This window comes from Lampris incognitus, chromosome 12, assembly GCF_029633865.1.
Source record: "Lampris incognitus isolate fLamInc1 chromosome 12, fLamInc1.hap2, whole genome shotgun sequence".
NCBI classification, from domain to species: domain Eukaryota; kingdom Metazoa; phylum Chordata; class Actinopteri; order Lampriformes; family Lampridae; genus Lampris; species Lampris incognitus.
In genome coordinates, this window is record NC_079222.1 from 25,334,463 (window position 1) to 25,353,116 (window position 18,654).

Sequence of the window (18,654 nt, forward strand, 5' to 3'; positions counted from 1 at the left end):
ATGTTTTACTTTGCCTTTGTCATAGCACTGAGATTGGGGTTTCTAGTTTAATTTGGGATTCTTATGGTTATTTATTGCTTAGGATTGTAGCCAGGCTGCAAATAAACGGAAAACAATCCGATTGTCTTTGTGACAGCGGTGCAAACAATAAAAACACTTGGAAATGCTAGGGGTGGGGTGGGGTGGGGGGTGTTGAAAAGTTGTCTACATCCGCTTTAAATTTAAAAAAAAAAACAGAAACCAGAAGATGCTGCATTTTATGAAACCAATAGCCTCAGCTATTTCATTCTGGCAACAGTAAACATGCAGTAAACAATATTTTTGAATTATACGAAAGTGCTTTTTCCAAAACTGTATGCTATAGGAACCTTTATGTGGACCATTGTGACTCCTGCAGCATGTCTGAGCACAAATAAACTTCTTACATATCTCCAGCCTGATCTGAGTTAAAAAGTTACATGTAAAACATATATAAAATATACCTTCTACCACATCTTAAGCTCCATTTGCATTTTGGTTTCGAAAATTAGATTTTTACAATGTCATGTATGTCATGATGGTAGGCAATAGGTTGAATGTATTTTCCAAAAGTTTTGGATTAAAGATCCATTTGATAGCAAGATACGCCTATCTATAGGAGCTTGAAAAAAAGAGAAAAAAGCAGAAGAGTCCTTGCGCACTCAGAATGAAAAACACCAATTTACTACCACTACCAAAAACACCAACATAAGAAATACCAATTAACTCAGGGATGTTATTAGTCTTAACTGTTGTAAGGCAACAGTATTTTTACGGGGCAAAAATACAAAAGCACAAACAACGTGGCACACCTTCTTCACAACAAGGGGTTTCATAGTCCTAAAAGCTACTTACGTAGACAACTAAATTTTAATAACTGTTACACAACCCCGAATGCCCTTGTAAAATTGAACCTATCCAAGTAGGACGTCAGAGAAATGCCTTTCCACATCATAAGGCATTTGCTCACATCTGCCCCCTGATTAGGTTTTTGGAGTACAGGATTATGTGGGATTTTCATCACTACACCCTCTCTCTTCAACTCCCTGCTCATCTACATGGACAAAGAATTGAATATTTGTCACTTTGCTGTTGTTGCAAGATGCTTTATTCATTCAAGTTTTGTTCATAGCAGACTAGAGGATTCTCCGATGTTATGATGATGAACCCTTTTAGAGTAATGGGACTAAAATAAAATACAAATAAATTTGGCAGAATAAGGCCCAATTAAAAATCTACAACTTTTGTAAGATTTTAGACAACTGGCAGTAGATGAGTATTGTCTTGCCTGTGACTATGAAAAGTGAATGAATAAAAGTATAAGTGTCAATACATTTTGAAATGACATTTCAAAATTTTGCCATGCCCATATTCAATAAGCCAGTTTTCTTAAGAACGATGTTTCTTAATACGTTTGCTGTTCATTAGGACAATCTATCAATAGGATTTTAATATTAAATTGCAATTCCCAAATAAGGGAAATACATTGTGAATGTTTTCTGAACATTAATAATAACCCCTTTCTTGAGTAAAGCACATTTTAGGGGAATATAAAATCCAGCTGTAAAATGTCAGCTATCTAAGAGGGGTTTTATGCTTGGAATGGATGCAATGTCACCAACCAGTTTTCTTGCCTAGCCTTCATCATTTGGCAGTGGTTATACAGAACTGCATAAGTAATTGATCACTTTCTTGCCAAATACCTTGGCCTGCATCTTTAGTTTGAACAATGTGTTAGCAGCAACGTAATACTGCAAAATAGAAAATGCAATCAGGGCCTCTCAAACTTGAGTAGAATCGATTTTTCAATTCACGAGACAACAGTCTATGTGTGCTTCTATGGCAAGGTTGCATCTAGTGCAAGTGCTTTCTGTGAAATTATGCACTGGCTCTGAACCTGCCACTCCTTGTAGGGCTAAAATTGAAAATTACAAGGCAAAACATTAGCAACAGATACTTTACTATCTGTAACATTTCATTCCATCAGATCATGTTCATGTTCATGTCCTAAGTATTCTAACTAAAAGGCTATGACACAATATGGTGGGCAACTGTAGTGGTCTACAGGTCAGATAGAGCCTGCAGAGCTGGGAATGACCTGTGGGACATAAGTAGTGTATTCCAAGAAGAAGGGGCCAGGGCACGGTGAAGGGATTTCCTTTTTTAGGCCCAAGGGATTACTGGGGCTCTGGAGGGGGGAACAGAAGCAACACACACACACACACACACACACACACACACACACACACACACACACACACACACACACACACACACACACACACACACACGCACACAAAAGCAGAAGCAACCCTAGTGTACAATGGCACCCAGCAGAAACATGGGGGTGATACAAGGAGAGCAGAAGTACCCCAGTTAAAGACCACACAAGTTCTCTCTTATTCAATGTACCATTGTATATTGGACCTGCTTCAGGTCCCACAAATAATAAATTAATGTGCAGTTACCTGAGAGGTACTCAGAAACAAAGATTAGTTTGAGGTCTGAAGTCTGATGTGCACCGCTTTGGTATCCTCACTGCACAGATTTCATTCAAATATGAATTTCTGCCTAAGTTGTCAAAGTAGCAGGTCTCACAATTTGGTACAGATGTGGTCTTTGGGTGAGGGTCCTACCTAGGTCTACGGGAAACAGGATGAAAGTCTTTGAGAAGGAGGTAGGATGTAATGGGAAGAGAAACAAGGGTATATTTCCTTTCCAGTTTTTACTCATTTCAAATGAAAACAATATTTACTATCAGAAGAAAATCTCTTCTTATCCTCTCTGTTTTAGGGTAGTCATAAGGGTTGATTTTGTGTGCTAAGCTGAAGCCCCTCAAAAGACAAGTGAGATCGAGAGAGGGGGAAACAAGTTGAACTTTGTTGATAAGAAGTCAAGTTAGTGATTCTTCAGCTGGCTAAGCCTTAACAGGCCATCTGAATATAATTACTCCACAAAGAAGCAAAGCGACCGCAGTCTCTCTTAACGTCTGCTTAACATATAATTGAGGCCTTAATGGGAAACTTCAGTGTTTTAAAGATTTACCTCATCGACTTTAATCTTATAACAAGACTAGGTCAAAACCTAATTTAAGCCTGGACCATCTTTGGTCAATGTTTGAAATTGTGGCCAACTTGTTACAGGGATAGTCAGTGAAGTGTCGATAATGTGAATTCCTGGATATTAAATGTTCATCTGCAATTTTCTGTAGTGGTCCCAGTAATATTTGTTGTTTAAGTGGACTGAAGTAGCATATCACATGACATGGTTAAGCTACTATGTTCGAGTAAAAAAAAAAAAAAGTCATAAATGCAGTTGCAAGAACAATACTTTCCGCTGATATCTTGCAATGTTTGATCTGAAGTAGAACTTAATTTAATTGTAATTATAACTATTATTATTTTTGCATATCTTTTTGCATTCTTGAATATCTTGGCCCACTACAACTTCTGAAACACATGCACATGAAGTTTTCCCCTCAATAAATTATTTCTAAATACATTATGTAATATGTAAGATATGTATTTAAATAGAAGCTAACTGCACTTTTGAAATAACTAAGGCTGGACCCGAATATCCGAGTATTATTCATTGGTTGGGTTCAATTCGGGTTCAATTTTGGGATTAAGATATTCGGTTTTTTGTTTTGTTTTGTTTTGTTTTGTTTTGCTAAATGCAGGCTATCAATAAAGGAAACTGCAAAATAACATTTATCAGCCTATTCTTGTACTATATTTATACTTTTTAATTGCACTGTTAAAATGTGGAATTATATACTGTCTCAGATTCAGCGCCTTACATCCCTCTCAATCACAGTAGTGACATCACGCTTCAGTTCGCCTTGGCCATTAAAGGGGAGACAAAATAATTGCATTAAAATTGAAAATAAACATAAGAATAAGGAAGCATTAAGTCACCAAATTGTTTTTCTTTCTTTTTATTTAATTTTATTTATTTTTTTATTCAGTTTATATATTTTTTCATTTTAAAGAACACTGTTATATTTCAAATGAGGAATATGTTTTGTTCATTGTGAGTTTGTTTTCTGTTTGACATTTTATGTACATTGCTGTTACATTGATTCCTGTATGTGTATTTTTGCAATTAAAAGAAAAAATTAAAAAATAAATAAAGGGAAGACAAAATGCTGTGAAGACCTCGGCTTTGTGGCGACACTTTAAATTGAGCGATGACAAGGCAGTGTGCCAAATGATACTGGCCTACCACGTTGACACAACAAGCAGGATAAATCACCTGAATGCTGTAACTAGTAGGCTATTCTTACACGATGTAAAAAAACCAAGACTATACTAGCTAGCAAACTTAGCTTAGCTCATGTCTGTTTTCCAGTCGTCATTATCAAGCTGCTTTTATTCGCGGTAAACAGTAACGTTACACATGATAAAAACGTGCACTTACTTTGTTCGGAAAATGGTTGCAACTGATCCAGATAGTTTAAATAAAACATAAGGAGTAATGTGGGAACATCTGGGGCTAAGGCAATAATTGGCATAAAAAAGCCTAATCTGTCCATAGGTACATCCCCAAGCATTGCAGAATCAACATCCTCAATCACACCCAAAACTACACAGCAGACCCTACAGTTCCAAAAAGCAATAACGGAGAAAGGACAGAGAGACATAACAGATGCCATAGTAGAATTCGTCGCTATGGATATGAGACCATTAATGTTGTCGAAGGTGAAGGCTTCAGAAAATTAATGAAGAAGATGGAGCCCGACTACACTGTACCCAAACGCTCCAGTATTTCACACGCCCTGTCTCTGAAGTACAGGGTTAGGGTTAGGGTTAGACCAAATTTGAGATTAAATTTGAACTCTCGTTGAAAACTCAACTACCTTAAGTTTCACACCGGACCTTTGGACCTCGGTGAGTATGGAGGCATACTACATGGTCTAGAAAGTCAATTCAAGAAAATATTCAATATAATAGCTAGATCAGAGACTTGGCTCAGCCCTGAGAAGAATGTGGACTTTGAGTTGAATTGATATGAATTGACGTATATGAACAGGAAAAACGAGAATGGAGGGGGTGTGGCTTTCTACATGGCTAAACGCTTCAATTATAAGGTGGTCGAAAGCATGACAACAGTGGTTGAAGACTTGCTAGAATGCATTACAATAGAAATCTGCATGGAAAAAAAGAAAAATATAATTGTGAGGTGTATATACAGATCACTGGGATCAAATATTGAAACGCTTTAAGGACTGGATACAAGAAACTTATTCAAAAGCAACACAAAAGGATATGTTCATATGTAGGGATTTCAATATAGACCCGATAAATCCAAATAAGTATAAAAAGACTGAAGCATTTATTAATACAATGTATAGTTTGGGTTCATATCCTAAAATCACTAGACCTAGTAGAATCACGACACACTGTGCCACCTTAACAGACAATGTATTCACAAACATTATAGAAGGCAACACAGACAGTGGGCTTTTAATAAATGACATTAGTGACAATCTATGAGTTTTTACTGTCTATGACTGCAATTTTAGGAAGAAAAAGTTCCCAACAATGTTAAATATATAAGAGTAAGAACACTGGAATCCATGTATGCTTTTAAAGATGAATTACTAACACATAACTGGAATATAGTATACAAAGAAAAAGACAGTGATAAAGCTTAAGATTAATTCCTAAACATATTTCAACCCTAATATGACAAAAATTGCCCAGTAAAACAAATGAACAGTAAACGGAAATATAAAGATAGTCCATGGATCACAAAGGGACTACGTGATGCTTGTCATAAAAAGTAAGCTCTCCAAAGAATTAATAAAGCACAGAACCTTCGAAGCTAAAATAAAATACAAAACATATATTAAAACAAGCTAGCTAACATTATGAGGACATGCAAGAAGGAATACTACAACAAAGAATTAGAGACCAATGAAAACAACACCAAAAGTATATGGAATGTGTTCAATAGTATTATTAGAAACGAATCTAGAAGCCCAAGCTGCCCTCAATACTTTACAGATAATAAGATCGCAAATAACATGGTAGATGTGGTCAATGGCTTCAACAGATTCTTTGTAAATGTGGGCCCAAAACTGGCAGTAAAAATCAATGACACACAATCACAGAGGGGAATGATAGTGATAATGGGGACAGAACTCCAAGTTCAATTTTTCTCAAAGCAGTAGAAGAGAAGGAATGTTATTGATATGACAATAGTTAAGAAAGTAATCGAATGTATTGCTAAACCACTAGCCAACATCTATAACATCTCCTTTCAATCTGGTAAAGTTCCAACCAAAATGAAAATAGCAAAAGTTATATCCCTATATAAAACTGGAGATAGCCACTAACTTACAAACTATAGACCAATTTCATTATTGTCACAATTCTCCAAAATACTAGCAAAACAAGTTGCTGCTAGACTTAGACAAATTCATTGAGAAGCACAATTGGTTGCCAGTACGGGTTTCAACTAAACATATCGACATCTCTGGCGCTCACTGAGTTAATTGAAGAAATAACTAATTGCATAGACTAAAAAAAAAGTTTGCCGTGGGAATATTTATAGACCTAAAAAAGCCTTTGACACTGTTGACCACAACAGATTAATAGATAAATTGGAAAGGTATGGTATCAGAGGGTTGGTGCAGAATTGGCTAAGAAGCTACGTATTTAAGTAACACGCAGCAGTTTGTAATGATAGGTGAACATAAATCGTCATGCATCGATATTACTTGTAGTGTACCCCAGGGGTCGGTTTTAGGCCCCAAACCGTTCTTTCTGTACTTTAATCATATATGCAAGATATCAAAAATATTGAAATTTGTTTTATTTGCTGATGACACGACTATATTTTGTTCTGGTGAGAATTTACAGCAGCGTTTGAGGTGACCACAATAGAAATGGAAAAATTAAAACAGTGGTCTGACAAAAACAAATTATCCATAAATCTGGACAAAACAAAGTTTGTTATTTGGAAATCATATAATAAATACCAAAGTAACAAAACACTCACACATAAACACAACACTTTTTAAGATTTTGTTTGTCACCTCCTCCTATCCTGCTCAGTGGTCTAAACTGTTGCATATACTTAATTAAATGGGAATTTGGGGAATTAACAGTTTACCTCATCCTGATACCTTTGCTTGCTATTGGACTATGTTCCCCAGATTCCATGTAAGTACTATCTCTGTAGCGCGTCAGAGTTGCATCCTCAGTGAGTCAGTCTAGTGGTTGGTGTGACTGGTGTCTGCTAGGACCATACGCAGGGGTGCACATAACTTTTTTGGTCTGATTCTCAAGGGAGTACCTAGAGATGTTGCTTGATCCTCAGTCTTTACGCGGCACAGTTATCCTACAAGCTGTCGTCATCACTACCCTCCTGACTGCTCTCCTCGCTGTTTTCCTCTCTTTCAAACATGACACGTGAAGACGTAGGCCTATTTCTTTCTCCTGGGTTGAGTCTAAGATTAGCTGTTTGCACCCATAAGCCAACAGCTGGCTTCAGGTCAAAAGTTTGTGGTCATCTTAGACAAGTGGATGTGCATCAGGGATGAGAGGCGAGAATCTGACAGACAGGATCTGTACTTTCTTTTTTATTATATTGAGAGGTGCAAATCCTCTCTCACATGCAGCACTGTAAGGAAGAACAGAAGGACTTTATGAATGTTGGAGTAACTATCTGGATTACTCATCTTCACTGTGTTGACCAAGTCATGCACAGAGGAGGCTACCAAACGTTTTCCTGCTTGCTTTAAACGCATCCATTCTCTTACAGTGGAGTGTCTGTCAACAGACAAGCTGGCCTCATATTTCTGCAGGATGTCAGAAAGTGTTGTGTTACCAAAACTGTGGAGGTCTCGCATTTCTTGAGGCCAAGCTGATGAATCAAAAATTAAAAGTTGATCACATTACTTAAGGGATTCATATCTGCTTTCAAACTCATGAATTAGACCTCTCAATGCATCAGCCTCGTCCCTGTCAGCATCAGCATTTGAAAAAGTCTTTTTCCTGTATTTGCCTTCACTGTCAAGCAATAGTGTCAGCTGTCCAGCAGCTACGATGAGCCCATCTTTGCATTCGCCAATAGTCAATTTATTTTGCTGGAACCTGAGGGAGGTGAATTGTAAAATGTTTCCAGTGTCACGCATGTTGGCTAGGAAACACTGAAAATGCTCTGTGCAGATGTGTTTTAGGTCACTGTCATCACTTGTAGCCACCTGAATTTGAATGGCAGGTAATAGCCTCCATATTTTCAAGTCTCTTCCCTCCATGCAGACCATCTGTTGTTGTGAAACTATCCTAGCTTCACAAAAGCAATGCCATTCACGTCATATATCTTCTGTAGTTGTTCTGCTCTTTTTGCACCCCCTCTCTGTAAATAAAAGCTCAGCAACTTGACAACGGAGTGATTAAATGTCTCACAGTATGGTACCATGCGATCAGCAGACTTTGTGCAGTTGTCGAGGGTGTGGGCAGTACACAGAATATGCACAAGGGAATCCCCGATCGCCACCATCTGACACAATTTGAGAACGCCCCCATTGTAAACTCCAAAGTTGACTGCTGCTCTGTCTGTACAGTCTGAGACAAAATTCGTCTTCCACCGATCCCCTAAACCATAAGTATGGAAGAGCTGCTCCAGTCTGTTCGCTATGTCCTGTGCCACTCGGTTCATACACAAATTAACCAATCCAAGAAAATCTGAGGTTAACTCTGTGTAGCTAGACACGGACACATTCATTCATTCATTATCCAAGCCGCTTATCCCAATTGGGGTCGCGGGATACTAGAGCCTATCCCAGCAGTCTGAAATTCTCCAGAAGTCTGAAATTGCCCTGTGATGGCTTGGCGGCCTGTCCAGGGTGTCTCCCCGCCTGCCACCCAATGACTGCTGGGATAGGCTCCAGCATCCCGCAACCCCGATACATAATTTCCTGCTCCATTTGTGTTATTCTTCTGATTCCATCACAGAGCATGCCCCAAAATTCAGCTGCCTTCAATTTTTCACTCAATTCTAAACTGATTGCCTGTGCGATGCTCTGCATGATATGGGTCCCCCCCTTTTTGTGAATTGTATGCACAAATTCCCGACATTAACTCCAAGCCTCTTGAAAAGCGCAATATCCTCCTCATATGAATGCATTGGGCGTGCATATTTCACTTTGTGAAAGGCCAACAGAAAAATATTACACAGTGCCTGATGGTGTTCTTCATTCAGTTTGTCCTGCCACATGTCAAGAGGGTGAGTGGATTTCTGATCCAGGCAGCACCTGTTATATTCATGTGCTCTTTATTCTTCTCGTGCTTTTCACAAGCTGGATGACTGAAATGTGTTGTCCCTATATAAAAGGCGCTGCTTTTATCTGGGAGATTGGAATTTTCACGGTATAGTTTGCACCACATCTCTGTGCCGTCATCATCTGTTTGGAGCCAGGCCACTTTTCCGTGAATACACGTTTTTTTATGTACAAGTTCAGCCTGGCATTTCTTTGGAGGTGGTGCAACACCAAAGTAATGACTTAATGTAGCTTGCTTCTTGGACATTTTGATGAATGGACGAAAATCCTAAAACCAGAGAAAAAAGCAAGTTGTAACGTAAGCTAACTATTTGCTGGAGTGCAAGGTTTAACAATTAACCTTGCTAACTTGGAAAAACCCACATCCACTTAATCAAGAATTAAGGATAAAAGTTGCACAACTAACAACTGATTATTAAAATTGACACATTTGTCATAATGACGTTCTTACCAGTGATATATGGGGGAAAAATCCTGTTGTTTCATTAAGTAACTGTGTCCCAAAAATGTTGGTAGCAAAAGCGCCTCTTTTCGTATTATCTGCTACGCATCATTTATTTTGACCACGCATGCGCACCTGTGCACCAGGTATGTGCACCTCTGACCATACAACTAGTCCCGTGACAGATGTCTTGTAAGTAATTTTGTTCAAACAAAGATAAAGTTTATCCAGCAACAGAATAAAAGGTTTAAAAACATAACCAGACTGTGTTTACCGCCTCAAGTGAATTAACTTATCCCTAGCTAGCGAATGTTAGCGAATGTTACATTGATCATACCCACAAAAATTCCCGGGCATGCATTTGTTTCAACAGCGCGGCACACCTGGCCTTTACTAGAGACAGGCCATTATTTAAGACAGGCATTTATAGTGTAGCTATGATCATTAAAAAAATTCTGAGACTCATTCTGGTTTCTGATGGTGAGTGTTTAAATTGGATGTGGAGGAGCTACATCCTACATGGTAACGATCGTCTGGCTACCAAAAACACTTACTTAGCTATTTAAAAGTATGCCAGCTCACATTAGCTAGCTACTGTGAACTTATGGCATATATTATTGTTAGATTATAGTTATGTTATAGTGTATGAATTCCTTCTGTAATTAATCTGCATCCTGTTTGTGTGTGTGTGTGTGTGTGTGTGTGTGTGTGTGTGTGTGTGTGTGTGTGTGTCAGCCAGGTAAAGGTTTACCAAGACATGGCAGAGAAAAGAAAAAAGGTTGACATCAGGACATTTTTTTGCAGGCTCAAAATGCCACTGTGTGAGTGGGAAGACCCCTGTAATATCACAAAAACTAGTTGATAAAGTCCTCATAGAAATTGAATGGAGGGGTAACACAAATGTTCAATAACTGTGCCATTGGAAAACAACAGTAAAACAATCTGTGGAGGGCAGTAGCAGCAACACACAGAGGGACAGAGACAGGCAGTCTCAGGTAAGGTTTCACAGTTGTAGTAAGACACTTGTGTGAGAGGCGCTGTCATTGTAGTAAACAAGTTGCAGAATGAATGGTGCTGTATTTGTGGACGTGTGGCTCTGTAAAATAGGTAAATATGTATAGTAATGGCCTAAAAGTAATTAATTAATATATGTTTTAAGCTACTATTAATGGCTGTGTCTGTTACAGCAAATAGTCTGAGATAAGTTGGTGATATTATTGATGCCCCCCCCCCCAGAAAACACTGTTGAGAAAATTCCATGTTTGTGCCCCCCCCCAACTTATAATTAGATCTGCACCCTTGTTCTAATTATCTGTTAACCCCCCCCCCTCATCAGTTTCTATCTGTGGATGTCTCTTGTTTTTCTGGTCAGAGTGATTGTTACTTGGGCTGCTTTAACTATGTGCTCTCCCGCATACCTCGGCACATGGAGAGCTGTTTTCTCTCCTTCTCTGCTCTGTGCTGGACTGTTACAGTGTGTAATCAGATGTGGAAAGAACAGCAAAATATTCCATTCTTAGCATTTCAGTATTGTCTACGAGCAGCAATACATTCTGTTCATTAGTGTGCAGAACCTATCTTTTTTTTCTCTTTTTTTTTGGCATGCAATATCCTGCCCCCCGTGCCTTTCTCAAAAGTCTGATTACTTGTTTGGCGGTACGGTGGCGCAGTGGTTAGTGCTGTCGCCTCACAGCAAGAAGGTCCTGGGTTCGAACCCCAGAGTTGTCCAACCTTGGGGGTCATCCCAGGTCATCCTCTGTGTGGAGTTTGCATGTGCTCCCCATCTCTGTGGTGGGTTTTCTCCAGGTGGTCCGGTTTCCCCCACCATCAAGAAGACATGCATGTTAGGGTTAATACTCCTGTCTGTGTCCCTGACCGAGGCATGGCAAGACGAACTGGAATTGGTCCGCGGGTGCTGCACGGTGGCTGCCCACTGCTCCTAGCTACACAGCTAGGATGGGTTATATGCAGAAAGCAATTTCCCCATGGGGATTAATAAAGTATCTCAAAATCAAAATCAAAAATATCTATCTGCCGAGCAATCGTGTAACTTTAATGATGTTGTTGTTGACATGATCCAGTGGCCCAATCGTGTCAAACATGATCACTCAGTCAGTCAGTCATTCTAAACATGATCACTCTGCGATATTAGCGGTTGTAGGACTGGCTCGCCGGCCACTCCAGCCAAAAAGAAGAGATAAGGAAGCACAGTGACATCACATGTAAGTACAGGTGAGCCTCTCAGCTGTCATAAAGCACATATCACCACTCTCAAAATAAGTTGCTGAACATTATTTATGGTCTCTCAAGAACCTTGCGGATAGGATGCAAGGAGTAGAGGTGACGAAGGTGTATGAGTTTAAATACTTGGGGTCAACAGTTCAAAGTAACGGGGAGTGTGGAAGAGAGGTGAAGAAGAGAGTGCAGGCAGGGTGGAGAAGAGTGTCAGGAGTTATTTATGACAGAAGGGTACCAGCAAGAGTTAGGGAAGGTTCACAAGGTAGTTGTGAGACAAGCTATGTTATATGGTTTGGCGACGGTGGCAATGACGAAAAGACAGGAGGTGGAGCTGGAGGTGGCAGAGTTGAAGATGCTAAGATTTTCACTGGGAGTGACGAAGAAGGACAGGATTAGGAACGATTATATTAGAGGGACCGCTCAGGTTGGACGGTTTGGAGACAAAGCAAGAGAGGCAAGATTGAGATGGCTTGGACATGTGTGGAGGAGAGATGCTGGGTATATTGGGAGAAGGACGCTGAATATGGAGCTGCCAGGGAAGAAGAAAAGAAGAAGGCAAAAGAGGAGGTTTATGGATGTGGTGAGAGAGGACATGCAGGTGACTGGCGTGACGGAGGAAGATGCAGAGGACAGGAAGAAATGGAAACGGATGATCCGCTGTGGCGACCCCTAACGGCAACAGCCGAAAGTAGTAGTAGATTTCAAAATTGTTCAACCTCTGACCATTTTAACCAAAAGCAGATATCAGGTAGGCCTACCTACCTCTTCACACATCGCAACAGTTTACTGTGTAATATGGCTCAGGCAAAATGAGCATTGAATTGAATGTGAGGTTCGTTTGTTAACAGCATAGGAGTCAGGATGCTAAGGCTTTTTTTTTTAAATCCTAGTATTACATGTGAATAAATACATGTACATACGACAGAGAAAAGGCTTTTAGTGGTATGTTTTTTCTCAAAGTTTACTATGAGGTCAAGAAAGGAAACTGGACACAATATTTCCAAAGTTGAGTCAAAACCACAACCTATAATTTCACTGAGATTTATTGAGGAGACTTGTAGATTTTAAGGAAGAATTGGGACAATATTGAATGGAAATAACCCTTGAACCTCAACACAACTTGCTTAAAATGTAGGAACCAGGCTAAAATTCTCTTCACTTCAGTGGGCTAAAGCACTTTGTTTATATTTCTGTCAAAAAAGTTAATTCTGAAAACTTTTTTTTAGGATTTTTCAGCAGAATAAAGTAAAATTAAGAGATGCATCTAATTACACAAGCACACACCCTGCTCCACTTGTTTTGTTTTTTTTCTTCACCATCAAAATTGCCCTTTTCCTGCTCTGTGCATATTAGTCAATAGGTTGGCATGTGAGACCATCCAGTAATGCATTAAAGATGTAGGTTTACAATCTCTTAAAGTATAAGAATTTGTTCTTCTTTTTTTGTTTTGTTGCCAAAACAGCCTTAAGCAGCTGACAATGACATGATCACCAAGGACATGATACATTCCTACTTCATAAGCGATATTGATAAACAAGTCTGCTGAAAATGCATGAATGAAATAACTCCAATTATGATGAAATGAATAATATGAAAATTATTGTGAAATTTCCAATATGAAAATATTGTGGAGAATGTCATCATAAAATATAAATGTAAAATATCATTCTATTAATTAGCATCCCTTTGATTAAAGCCAAGAGTTGAACCATAAAACCAAAACTGGCTTGTTTTAGAGCAACACTCTCTCTCTCTCTCTCTTTCTCTGCAGTGCCAAGGTGCTGTGGGGAAGAGAATCTCCCAACAACAACCACCCTATGGTTGTTTTTTTTTTTGTTTTTTTGAGGCTCATTACATTCTGGTGAAAAGCTGTCCAAAAATGCTTCATGCAAAGCAGCGCTGCTTCTTTTTGTGGGACTGGTTTTCTGCTTCAGATTATGCAGGCAGGGATACATTTCGTGTGTGTGTGTGTGTGTGTGTGTGTGTGTGTGTGTGTGTGTGTGTGTGTGTGTGTGCCAGCATGCAGGTCTATATAGGTTCATTTTTGCATGTAAGAATCAAACCGAACCTCCATTTTCTTTGGCAAATAATGGAAGAAGCCTGGAATTGCACTCAAAGGCAGAAAATAGTGTTAAGCATCAAAAACATAAAAAGGAATAAAAAAAATAGGCTGAGCGTCCATTTTTTATCATCTCCAAAACATATTGTTCGAGGTCAAGACTGATTTCTGAGAAGTGGCTATTCCACTTCTTCCAGAGAATATTGTTGGTTGCTCTCAGCCTTAGTTTGTCCACATGCCAGGCGGGAGTAAGTCGACTGCCATGGCGGGACTCCTCTGTTATTCCTGCAAAATGTTGAAACATCGACTAAAATACCAGGCAAGATGGAGAAATGTTATATGTCACCTTCTCCGAAAACACATTTTCCCGCTTTACAAGCCTTGACACCGTTTCCATGCTGTGACATTCTTTCACACTAAAACACACACACACACACACACATCACACACACAGATACACATTCAAATAGTGCGAAAGCTACATCTCCACTGCTGACATGTTCACAGCAATTACAGACAAAGTGGAAGCAGGGAAGGGAAGAAGTAATGCTCCCAAGAACTCGCGGGTTGCCATGGTAACAGCTGCTTCTGAATGAATTTTGGTTAGAAACGGGAGTGAAAGAGATGAGCCCAAATTGTCGTATCAACTACACCTACCCCCTCTTGCCATCCCCTGAACTGCAAGAAGGTGGCTGGGGCTGCACGCTTCCAACAAGTGAACTCATCACCATCGACATATGCATGTAAACACAGGCACATATACACAGCATGTACCTTTAGCCAAAGTGTGTGACAATACTATCAATGTATGAATTGTTAACATGTATAGTCAGAGCAGAAAATGAATCGCTAGCTCCAACAGGGTCAGTGATAGGCACCACCCATTGAGTTATAAAGGACTTCTACATGACACACACGCAGAGGCTGACGCACAAGTCGGTGTTCTTTTGGGGAGTATAGGAAATACCAATCGACCAAATCACCCATTATGTCACAATCCAAGGTGATTTCAACTGTGTGAGAGGACAATGCTGCACTGGTATCTTGCAGCAGTCCACCTGAACTGAAAATCTTTCATCGACATACTTTACAGTTATCAGAGCAACTATAATTCAGTTTCATATGAAAATACTGTGTTCTTTTTTCTTTTGGGGGGGTGATTTTTCCTCCCCTTTTCTCCCCAGTTGTACTTGGTCAATCACCCTATTTTCCAAGCCGTCCCAGTCACTGCTCCACCCCCTCTGCCGATCCGGGGAGGGCTGCAGACTACCACATGCTTCCTCCGATACATGTGGAGTCGCCAGCCGCTTATTTTCACCTGACAGTGAGGAGTTTCACCAGGGTGACGTAATGCGTGGGAGGATCACGGTATCCCCCCCCCAAACACGCGCCCCGACCGACCAGAGGAAGCACTAGTGCAGCGACCGGGACACACACCCACATCCGGCTTCCCACCCGCAGACTTGGCCAATTGTGTCTGTAGGGATGCCCGACCAAGCCGGAGGTAACACACGGATTTGAACCTGTGATCCCCATGTTGGTAGGCAACAGAATAGACCACTATGCTACCAAGACGCCTTATACTGTGTTCTGACATTAAGATTTGCATTCACTATTTCTCAGCCTGAAACAATTCAACTGTACTTCCAGCAATGATAAAAGATAAAGGTCCATAACTTACTCGTCGTATTTAATATGGTATATAACGTCCTCTCTCTCCTTGGTCTCTCCTGTAGCAGCAGCTGGGCATTTGGCTGTCACTGTCAAGTCTGTCTGAGAGGTGGAGGCTCCACAACTGTCCGTTTTTAATGAAACATTGTTCCTGTTACTGTCTGTGGTCATGGTGGTTTGACCCTGGCTTTGAGCCTGTCCTGGGTCGGCCTCCAGCTTGCCATTAGTCCTTTTGGGTGGCCGACCCACTTTGCCCTTCGTAGGAGATGTCTGTCCCTTGGGTGCACATGTCACACTTTCGATGGAGGCCTCGAACCAGGCACCAATGCTCACATCTCTGCAGTCGACCAGTTCATTGATCTGAGGAAACACATACAGACACAAAATTAGACACTGTTTCTAGGATTCTTGTGTTGTTGTTTAAGTTTGTTTCAATGTTTGTCTGTTACTATAGGCCAATTAGGAATCCTCTTTGGGAGCAAAATAATTAGTTTGGAAATGATAATTCGATTAATCAATCGGCAGATATTTAATTCATTAAAATGTTGATAATCAATCAATTTAGTCATGTATAAATGAAATACCAAACATTTGCTGGTTACAGGTTCACAAATGCTTTGCTTACTTTTCTCCAGTTTATAACATCATGAAATGAATACATTAGATTGATACTGCTGCTGGTCTAACCAAGTAAACAGCTACGAGACAACATTGTAAGAGATTATATTGAATATAGTTTTCAGACACCACTTTGGTCTCTGAGAATGTGATGGGTATGTGTTATTAGGGGGCCAAGCACCTCAGGTGCTTAGGCACCCTATTGTTTTTGTTCCATTTCTTCTTCTTCTTCTTCTTCTGTCAGTTTGAGGCTGATTTTCACCAGGTTCCCATACATGAAAACTCATGACATTTGGCAGCCTTGTCGGGCTGGTGGGCACCCAGAGATCAACCAAGTCCCAGATCACTGACAGTCTAGGTGGTACGATACGGGACACATTTTTTCAGTTTCAAATAATTTTCATGCCCCCCCCCCATGTGACCTAAATGTACGAGATTCCCTATACATATAGACAAGGTCATATGAACAAATTTGCTCATGGAACCTATAAAGTCTACCATACTGTATTTTTTTTAACCTTGTTTTTCGTACTTCTCCTAGACAGTTAGTCCAAGTTTAACCCCCTTTGGCATGTGTCATCTAGGCATGGTCATCCTTCTAAGTTGCAAAGAACATTTTGAATCTCAAAAGATATATGTGATATCATTAAATAAAAATGAAAAAAAAAATGCTTGTCCATAAAAATGTGTGCTGTAATTGCTGTGAACATGTCAGTAGTGGCGACGAAGCGGGAAGATATTGAATTGGACGGATATCTTAAGGATGGTCAGGACAGGAACAACAGGGTAAACATTTTGCTGTGTCTACACTTGCCTGTGCGATTATGGATCGGACCAAGTTGATTGATGTACTGTTCAACACACACTCACAAGTGGACAACTTGTCAGGGTGTCACAAATCTATGCAAATACATCACATTTAGTGGGACATGGCTATGATTTCCTACGTTAAATGCATTTATTGTAAGTCGCTTTGGATAAAAGCGTCAGCTAAATGACTGTAATGTAATGTAATGCTATCATGCTATGTTCACATGGGGGCAATGGGAAGCAATGAAAATTCACCTCCGTGTGAACATAGTATCACTTTCCTCTTGTGCTCCGCAAACAAATCTCACACTCGTAAATGGTCAAGGTTGCATTATGCTTTGTTCACATGGGGACGAATTTGCACTGCCCGGCACGACAACAGCCACTTGTTGGTGTGTCAGTGTGGGCAGTCCAGATGTGTTCTGATTTTGACTCGCTCTTTTGCAATGCTTCAATAGGATTTCTTTACAGCTTTTATTTTAAATTTTGGAGGGGCAGTTTATCTGGCACTCAAGAACTCCTGCACCTGATTGGACGACTGTGCAATTTACAGGGCTGGCCTTGATATTTGCTTCCCGGTTTTCAAGCCAGAAACAACATGGTGGCTGTTCAGTAAACCTTGTCAAATTTCTCCAAAACTATCCACCAAAATCGGTTTCTTAATCAATTTTAGGTGAGAAATGGGCCATGTAATTACTGAATCATGCTTCATTTCATGCATATACCGCCTAGCTCATAAGTTTGTAGGTTTAGAGAGGCGGCAAGCCGCACCAGCCGCCTGTGATTTACATATTTTGGAAACCAGTCTACTTTATGCAAATGTGGGGGAAGCTGATTTCTCACTGCCTCTAGAATCTAGCTGCATTGCTGAGTCATCATAACCTTAACTTTGGTGACGCACTCAGTAATCACTGTGTTTCTTTTCTTTTCTTTTCCCCCCCCCCCTTTTTCTTCCCAATTGTATCCGGCCAATTACCCCACTCGTCTGAACCGCCCCGGTCTCTGCTCCACCCCCTCTGCCGATCCGGGGAGGGCTGCAGACTACCACATGCCTCCTCCGATACATGTGGAGTTGCCAGCCGCTTCTTTTCACCTGACAGTGAGGAGCTTCGCCAGGGGGAGATAGCATGTGGGAGGATCACGCTACGCCCCCCCCAGTTCCCCCTCCCCCCTGAACAGGCACCCCAACCGACCAGAGGAGGCGCTAGTGCAGCGACCAGGACACATACCCACATCCAGCTTCCCACCCACAGACACGGCCAGTTGTGTCTGTAGGGACACCCAACCAAGCCGGACATAACACGGGGATTCCAACTGGCAATTCCTGTGTTGGCAGGCAACAGAATAGACCGCTACACTACCCAGACACCCCCCATGTGTTTCTTCTTTTTATTAATGACAGCAGGAATTGGATGTTGGTGACATTGTGGCAACATTGATTGGACAATATCATCAATCACAGTGTTAGGCTATAAACTTGTCTTTAGTCTAACCTTGACACTGAAG

At 40.4% G+C, this 18,654-nt stretch overlaps 1 protein-coding gene across 1 annotated transcript in view; it reads right to left on the bottom strand.

Moving 5' to 3' along the window:
- The window catches only part of LOC130121935 (E3 ubiquitin-protein ligase UHRF2-like), an 86,045-nt gene that overhangs the window by 24,044 nt on the left and 43,347 nt on the right, over positions 1-18,654 (bottom strand). The window contains exon 3 of the mRNA XM_056290917.1: positions 15,731-16,080. Coding sequence (XP_056146892.1) covers positions 15,731-16,080 — 350 coding nt within the window. The remainder of the gene's footprint in view (positions 1-15,730; positions 16,081-18,654) is intronic.